The sequence below is a fragment of the Tupaia chinensis genome, unplaced genomic scaffold, assembly GCF_000334495.1.
Source record: "Tupaia chinensis unplaced genomic scaffold, TupChi_1.0 Scaffold000601_1, whole genome shotgun sequence".
Classification (NCBI taxonomy): domain Eukaryota; kingdom Metazoa; phylum Chordata; class Mammalia; order Scandentia; family Tupaiidae; genus Tupaia; species Tupaia belangeri.
Window position 1 is genome coordinate 772,148 of NW_006160119.1, and position 8,799 is coordinate 780,946.

The following is an 8,799-nucleotide window of genomic DNA, read 5'->3' on the forward strand; positions in this document are numbered from 1 at the left end:
CAGCCATTATGCTAACTGCTGGCCCCTTGAGGTGCATTTCTTGAAGGCAACATATAGAGGGCTCCTGGTTTTGTTTTGTTTTGTTTTTGTTTTTATAATCCATCCTGCCAGTCTGTGGTTTTTAATTGGAGAATTTAATCCATTAATATTCAATGCTATTATTAATTTTTGACTAATTATCCCTGCCATTTTATTAACCATTTCCTTGCATTTGTTGTTGTTCTATTATTTGTTTGTCTTTTTTTAATTTTCCTGATATAATATGCTTTCAGTACTTCTTGAAGACCTGGTCTGATGCTGGTGAATTCTTTCAGTTTTTGTTTGTCTGAAAATGGTTTTATTTGTTCTTCCCATTTGAAGGATAATCTTGCCAGGTATAGTATACTTGGTTAAAATTGTTTTGCTTTGAATGTTTGAATATGTCTTCTTATTCTTTCCTTCTCTGCATTGTTTCAGTTGAGAGTTCTGATGTTAGCCTAATGGGATAACCTTTGTAAGTCAATTGGTGTTTCTTGCTATTTTTAGAATCTTGTCTTTGTCTCTGAATTTGACCAATCTGGCTATGATGTGCCATGGAGAGGATCTTCTTATGTTGATTCTATTTGGGGGTTCTTTGTATTTCTTAGGTCTGGATATCTGCATGTTTCTCTAGATTTGGAAAGTTTTCTGCAAGTATTTCATGGAATAGATCTCTGTCCTTGTCAGATTCTTCACCTTCTAGAATCCCTATTAGGATATTTGAGTGTCTAATAGAGTCTTATAATATCCCATATGTTGTCTTTTTTCTCTTTTTTTGGTTATTTTTTCATTCTTTTCAGTGGTTTTATCTAAGTCAGAGGTTTTGTCTTCTAAATCAGAGACTGTTTTATGCCCGGTCTAACCCGCTATTAATACTTTCAAGGGAGGTTTTGATCCCCTGCATCACGGTTTTCATCTCTCATTCTGTTTGATTCTTTTTTATGGTGCCTATCTCTTTCAAGTCATGGAAGGACTTCATGTCCTGGAGTTGGCCGTCTGTCTTCTCTTGCAGTTAATTTCATTTTTCACTATGAATGTTCTGAATTCTATTTTTGACATTTCAGTGACTCCCTCTGTTTCTTCAGTAGTTGGAGACAAGTCATTGTGTTCCCCGGTTGGGGACGTATTTCCTGGTTTTCTCATAGCTGAGGCTCTTCTGCGATCTTCAGTCGTTCGGTGATGTAGCCGTTCTTGCTACTTCTTGGGAGTAGGTTTCTATAACTGTGTGTCCTGTCCTTTGCAATGTGGTATCCATAAGAGAAGTCTTGGGTTCTGATTTACAAAGACGGGTTTCTCCCCTTTTGTGTGGTTCAGTAAAGGGGCGAGGATTCTTCCAGAGCCTCCGTGTTCAGACGCTCAGCTCCTATGTGCCTAGACTGTCTAGGCATTGTAAGGGTGAGGCTGAGCAGCACACTGAGAATGTAAGGCGGGAAAAGAAAAAACAAGTCACATGTCACATCCCCTGATCAGGAGTTTTCAGGTGGTGAGTGTTTGCTTACAAAGCTTTCTATTGGGGTCAGCAGTTAGCGTAATGGATATGTCACTGGACTCCCATGTAGTCGACTGCAGTTCGAGTCCCGGGCGCAGTGGCTTAAGCTCATGCCGGGCACGTGTGCATGCGTGCCCAAGATCCCAACAGGAGAATGGAGGAGAAGGGATTGCGGCATGGCCATCCCCCCTGGGGGGTGATTTCTCACTTTCTATCTCTCTGTCTCTCTCTGTCTTTTTGGCGAGTGCATGCACCCTATAGCAAAAACCTCTAAAAAAAAAAAAAAAGCTTCCTATTTTTTGGTCTTTTATCTCTGAAACTGCAGGATTCCCTTAATCACCTCTTGTGAGTGGGCTGTTTATTTTCTGTAGAGATTCTGTCCAACACATGTTATAAACAGAAGTAGGAGGAAGCCTCGTGTTTCCCTAGATGCTGCTACTTCTCCTTCAGTCGTAAGGATATTAAAGATGGACCAGCTTTCTCTTCAGGTGCCAGGTTGCTCAACATAGTTTTGCTGAACAGTAACAAAGTTAACCCTAAACCTTCAAAGGGAGGTACATTTTAGGGGAAATAACAAATTGAGTGAATAAATACTATACTTGGTTTTTGTTTTAAAAGTCATACCCAGGAACTTAAGTACTTATGCATCATTTATTCTGATATTCAATACCAAAACCTTATGTAGGTTAATATGCACAAATAGGGTGTTTTTAGAAGCAAGTAAGGGAGGCAGTTTGTGGTCAGAATGTGAAGGGCTTTGAACTTTATCCATTTCGTGGATAATGTAATGTCCGAAGGGTGGTGAAAAGGTCACTGGAGCAGTGGGCGCATGCTCTAGCGAAGAAGTCAAAAGCGTTTGCAAAGGCGTAGATGGTGGAGAGAGCATGAGAAATGAAGCAAGAAGATATTAAAGCTCACTGCAGTCCTGGGGACAGGTAAAAATAAGGTAGACCAGCGTGGCTACAGTGGGAAGGCATTGTGAAAACAGGCCATAAGCTCAACCTATGACACAGTGAAGCCACTGGAATTAAAAGGGGCAACGAGCCCAAGATGAGTCAAAGCTTTTGTGCCTGACCAAGCATGGCTGTCCTGTTCATAGAAATGTGAGGTCAGGAGGGGCCCCAGGCAAGACAGTGATTTTTTCTATATGCTAGGAGTACTTTTGGGTGTCCTGTGAAAATGACACAGAGAACTAGGGATCTGGGTTTGGGGAGAAAGACGGGAGCTATACATACATGGGTCCAGATGGCAGGACCAAAGAGAATATGGAAAGAAAAGGGACTTGATGGTGGAAATTGTAGAAGACCCATAGAGCAGGAGGGGAAAGAGGAGCAAGCAGTAAGAGAAGAGATGCCAGGGGCGGCAGTGACCCACATGCCCAGGAAGATGACAAGGTCAAGGATAATGACCCCGTAGGGTGACGACAATGAGTGATGTGGTGAGTAACTACATATCTTCTAAACACTGTCAGCAGGACGAGATGGGGAGGTGGAGGCGCTAAGGTGCCAGCAGAAGGCAGGGACGTGAACGCCCCAAGTGTGACTGCCGTCCAGGAGGGCCGGCCCCGCCTCAGTGGTGCAGTGGGGAGCACACGGACCACAGTGGGAGCCACATGGTCACACGCGGGTTTGGATTCCTGACTGGCGTGCCCAAGATGCTGACAAACTGGAGGGCTCAGGGAAGGAGACTACGATGTGACAAAACCTTGTTGATGGTTTCTCTCTCTCTGTCATGTACATCCATGCATTTTTTCGCGGCGGGCATGTTAGACTCCTGCCATGAGTCAACCAGTTCTTTGCATTTTACCTACTCATAGTTTTAAAGCCAACCTTTTCCCATTCCTACTGCTATTCTCCATGTTTTGCCCAAAGCCTTGCCCAAGCAGGCAACCAAGAATTCTTATATAGTGAAGAAATGAAGAAAAAAATGGATGAATGTAGGGATGTTTTGTTTTCATTGTATCTCTCTTGACTACTGCTAAAACTTGTCTTCCTCTGTTCTGGCCCCTTCTAGTCCCTATACTACAACATTGTCAGAATAACATTCCTAAAATTCAAATCATATTCTGTCATTCTCCTTAAAATCTTCACGGACTCCTTCCAGCTTCCAGGATTAAGTTTAGTTTAGGGCCAAGGCTTTTTATGGTGGGTCCCCTGCATCCTTCCTATCTTCCTTCCCACCATCTCTCTCTGCTGACCCTGCTGTTCCAGTGTGTGGCTACATACTTCCCTTTGCCCCATATGCTCTTATTCTGCAGAACACCTAACTGAAGTTTCACTGAGAGGACTTTACTGCCTTTCCCAGACTGAGTCAGAGGCTTTCCTCCTTATTCTCTTATCCCTCTATGCATGTTCTTACAACTCTTCCTGAATTATGTAGGGGCTTTTTCTCAATTTGCTCCTGGACAGTATTCAACATTTAGTGAATAACTAGTGCTTCATTGACTGACTATGGAATAGAGTAAGTCTGTATAATATAATATAATATAATATAATATAATATAATATAATATAATAATATAATATAATAATATAATATAATATAATATAACTGAAAAAAAAAAGGTTGACTACGGAAGGAAGACAAGAGAGGAAAAGGGCGATTGTGGAGAAAGACGTTCTAGGTTAAAGTCTGACCGTAAGGAAGGAGAAAGCCCCAGTGGAAGGAAGAGATAAATGATGCTGACAGAGCCCTAGTCAACGATTCTTTTTCTTCTTTTGGCCACTGGACCACTTGAGAACCTGATACCTAATCTATATCCTCTGACTGGAAAAAGTACACGCCTAATTTAGCACCATCTCTGAGAGGTCAAGGCCACTCCTAAGGACAGCTCTTCCTCACGGGAACCCTTGAGTCAGAAGAGCTCAGGAGCAGCTGCCACACCCACGTCTCAGAGGAGCCAGGTGGGGGTGAGGGGAGACTGCAGGGTGAGAGGCTGGGCTTGGCACCTGGTGCCGTAGCTAAAAATAAAACAGGTACTCAAATTTCACGTGCAAACTGCAAACTCATAGACAGCACAGAAGACACAGATATCATGAGGTATTTAGAAAGAAAACGGTAGAAGAATTAAAGATTTCCTTTGAAAGTTCTTTTTCCAGACGCACAAAAACATCCATTGTAAACCATAAGCTGCCCAGCTACCCACAAATGAGATCATACTACATGAATTGCAGTACCACCTTCAAATGGATCATGTATGAGAAAGCCATTTTCGAACATAAATACAAGAATTAGTGTCATGAGGGTGTGTTTACAACACAGCGTTAAGTGAAAGAATGCAGAGCTAGGCTATCATTACAACAAGGATACATGTACAAAGAAAAGAGAAACCACAACATACATGTACAAAGAAAAGAGAAACCACAACAATGATACACGTACAAAGAAAAGAGGAACCACAACAATGATACATGTACAAAGAAAAGAGAAACCACAACATACATGTACAAAGAAAAGAGAAACCACAACATACATGTACAAAGAAAAGAGAAACCACAACAATGATACACGTACAAAGAAAAGAGGAACCACAACAATGATACATGTACAAAGAAAAGAGAAACCACAACATACATGTACAAAGAAAAGAGAAACCACAACAATGATACATGTACAAAGGAAAGAGGAACCACAACAATGATACATGTACAAAGGAAAGAGGAACCACAACAACGATACATGTACAAAGGAAAGAGAAACCACAACAATGATACATGTACAAAGGAAAGAGGAACCACAACAATGATACATGTACAAAGGAAAGAGGAACCACAACAACGATACATGTACAAAGGAAAGAGAAACCACAACAATGATACATGTACAAAGAAAAGAGGAACCACAACAATGATACATGTACAAAGGAAAGAGGAACCACAACAATGATACATGTACAAAGAAAAGAGAAACCACAACATACATGTACAAAGAAAAGAGGAACCACAACAATGATACATGTACAAAGGAAAGAGGAACCACAACAACGATACATGTACAAAGGAAAGAGGAACCAGGCTGCCAGACTAGTGGGACCCTGAGCAGTATCCTTTTTCTTAGTTTCAGATGGCCATTTGTCTTATCTGCAATCTTTTAAAATCGAAAGCGATTCTGCTCTCCTTTGCCTCTGATTCTGCATCTTGCGTTTTAGTCCTACAGCGTTACACGGTATAACCAGCTGAATGTGGCTTTTCCTAGCCTGATCCCTTCAAGCCTAAAGAATTAGTTCACCTACTAAAAGTTTTCTCAGCAAATCTTTCCCCACCCTAACATGATAGGGCACAATGTGTTCACACTGTGTTCCAGCTTAAGTTTTTAAATTCTTAAGTCTTGACTTTATATCCCAGATTAAACGGTGATGAGCTCTGAAACCGGCCCTTGAGAGGAGGCGTAAGCCCTGCTTCTTTGGCCTCTAGGAGAAGCTGTGACACCAGGGGGTGAAGAGGTAAATGCTTTGCCATTTCTAGAAAACGACCCAGTGAGCTCCTGGGGTCTTTCCCTGCTTTGCTATTTCACTGCCTTGTTAAGGTTTGTGGAAACAGAAGAGTAAGAGTTTAACCTGACATTTAAGAAATGGTCCAGACTAAACAGTGTCTCCACCTATCAGGCTCCCTGGGTAATTCCAAATGTCTACAAATGCGGGCGGGGGAGCTGCCAAGAAGAAGCCGCAGGAGCAGAGGTTGGCTCACAGCAGCCTCCCCACACTCGTTGACCATGGGAGAAAGGGACCTAAGAGTGGAGTTCTTTCCTGTAGGTAGATAAAAATGTCCGATGATCAAAGTTCATTTGTTTCCAATCTTCTCCCAGAACCAGCTCCCGGCTCCATGACTTGATGGCATGGAAGGCACATCTGCATTCTTATTTTATGAGGTTTTGCACAGCTTCTCCAAGCTCTGCTTAATAAGGAGAGCAGCCTACTGGGCAGAAGGGGAGAACAGCGGGTGCTTGTTCTGGGGCTGCCCGCCGAGAAGATTGGAGTGCATTCCGGAACCACAGGTTCCATAACTGCCTCGTGTCGGAAAACGAGGACGTGGTGGCCCTGCAGGCTCCCAGCACCAGGGAATGAGGCTTCGGCAGCCACCTCCGCAGACTGGCACTCTCAGCCATCTTCTTGCTCTTGTTTCTTAACTTAACCCATCTTTCACTGCCTCCTGCTGCTTTCTGAAATAGCCCTGACCTTTCACTCTGTTCCCTCCGCTAATGCTAACTTTAAAGCGCACAGCGCATTCTTAGTGGAAGGCCACCTCCTAAAGACAGCTATTTTATCTCCAGAAACCATCACTTGCCAGAAAATAAAGAAAATCTTCTAGTGGCCATATACATAATTGCTCCCTGGATTTTATCCCTGGGATGAAATCTTTTTGTTACGACCCTGGAAACTACAAAAAAGGCTAGAAGAGTAGGACTATTGGTTGATTTTATTTTTCATCTTTTTTTTTTTTTTAAGGTCGTACCCTTCCTAAGAATCTGCTGAATTGAAATCATCTCTCATTACCACAGACACAGGGTCATTCCCAAGGGAAGAGTAGGAGCCCCGAGGCCTGCCTGCAGGGGAAGGAATTCCACCAGGCGCTCCTGTCTCTGTAGAGCACCACCAAATCAGGCAATTCACTGTTGTCAGTCCAGCCTCAGGAGCCCCAGCCAGATAGCCGGCTCCTGGGACAGACTGCCAGCTTAGCATCAAGACGCACATGGCGGGATGACCTCAGTGGTGTGGATTGAAAGCATTATTACAAAGTATTCTACTGTACCCAGAAAGAAACACGAGAATATTTCTTCCTTTCCATGTGACACATCACTTTAACCCACCTCTTCCCAAGCTTAAGCGTTTTTTGACAGTTTCTTTCCACGTTAACTTTTATATAGATCATGATCTGGTGGAAATAAGAAGAAATATTTCTTCTCATTTTAACATCCTCAGGCTTATGCATTTATTATTGTTGAGGTTTGCTAAGAAGTGTTTAAGGGACCAGCAGATGGCGTAATGGCTATGTCGCTGGACTCCCATGTAGTCGACCGCGATTCGAGTCCTGGACCCGGTGGCTTAAACTCACGCTGGGCACGTGTGCATGTGTACCCAAGATCCCGAGAGGATAATGGAGGAGAAGGGATTGCGGCGTGGCCATCCCCCCCCGGGAGGTGATTTCTCACTTTCTGTCTTTCTGTTTTTCTGGCGAGTGCATGCGCCCTATAGCAAAACCTCTCCAAAAATAAAGAAGTGTTTATTAAGTCAACATCTTTTTCTTTTTTTTTATTTTAGCCAGAGGGACATACACTCACCAGAGAGAGATGAGGAGGGCAGGGAGGGAGCCCCCACAGAGAGCAGTCATAGCATAATCCCCCCTCCATTATCCTCTCAAGATCTGGGCATGTTCCAGTCGCCACGTCCAGGATTCCAACCACACGGCAGCCGTGCTGGATTCAACCATCTTCAAAGTCTATTCTCCTTTCTTCCAGGAGTGAGAGGTCACGACGCCCTGACTTCATGCGTTCTTTCTGACCCCTAGGCTAGCGACTCCTTGTGAAATGGAGAGGTGTTCCTTCTCCCTTCCCACAGAATGCCATAAGACGCAAACATCTTCTCTGTTGTACCTGGGGCATTTTTACGTGAGTGGGAACCCGAAGCCCGAATGACTTACAAGGTGCTGCTTCTTTCAGAAAATGTGTCACATCTCTCTGCAACAGGCGACTCTGACAGTGACTTTCCCACGATCACGTCTTTACCGCAGGTTCGGTTTTAAGGGGTCTCACCGGTAGTACAGAGATGGAGTTGTCCTGCCCAGAGAGCACCGACGCCTGTTCTCGGTGCCGTGTGCAATGAGAAGGCGAACGCTCTACCCTCGCCCTGCTGGCCAGGGGTACAGATCAGCAGCCGGGCTTTCTGACCCACATCAATCTCAGGTTCCATCTGGACACAGAGAGGAAGCGGAATTGGGGGAGGTGGCTTTTAAACCTGAAGAATGACCTCAGCCACATCAGTAGCGGGTGTTCACGCTCACTCCTTCCTTTTCTTGTCGGCAGGCTACCTGATATGCTTTTCTCCTCCTGAGCTTGTGTCTTCTCGTGGATGATCGTAATTCCCAAGAGCTGCATTCCCCTTAAGCCGCCTGGTCTGTGTCTCCCTTCCAGGTGGCCATAGACTTCACTGCTTCGAACGGGGACCCCAGGAACAGCTGCTCCCTGCACTACATCCACCCTTACCAGCCCAATGAGTACCTGAAGGCCTTGGTGGCAGTGGGAGAGATTTGCCAAGATTATGACAGGTGAGAGGCTCCGGGTCAGCTGGAACCTCGGCA

General features: G+C 44.2%; 1 protein-coding gene across 3 annotated transcripts in view; it reads left to right on the forward strand.

The window, feature by feature from the left end:
• CPNE4 (copine 4) overlaps positions 1 to 8,799 on the forward strand; it is a 401,350-nt gene that overhangs the window by 360,374 nt on the left and 32,177 nt on the right. For all 3 annotated transcript variants that reach the window (XM_006158501.2, XM_006158503.2, XM_006158500.3), the window contains exon 11: positions 8,633 to 8,766. In XM_006158501.2, coding sequence (XP_006158563.1) covers positions 8,633 to 8,766 — 134 coding nt within the window. The remainder of the gene's footprint in view (positions 1 to 8,632; positions 8,767 to 8,799) is intronic.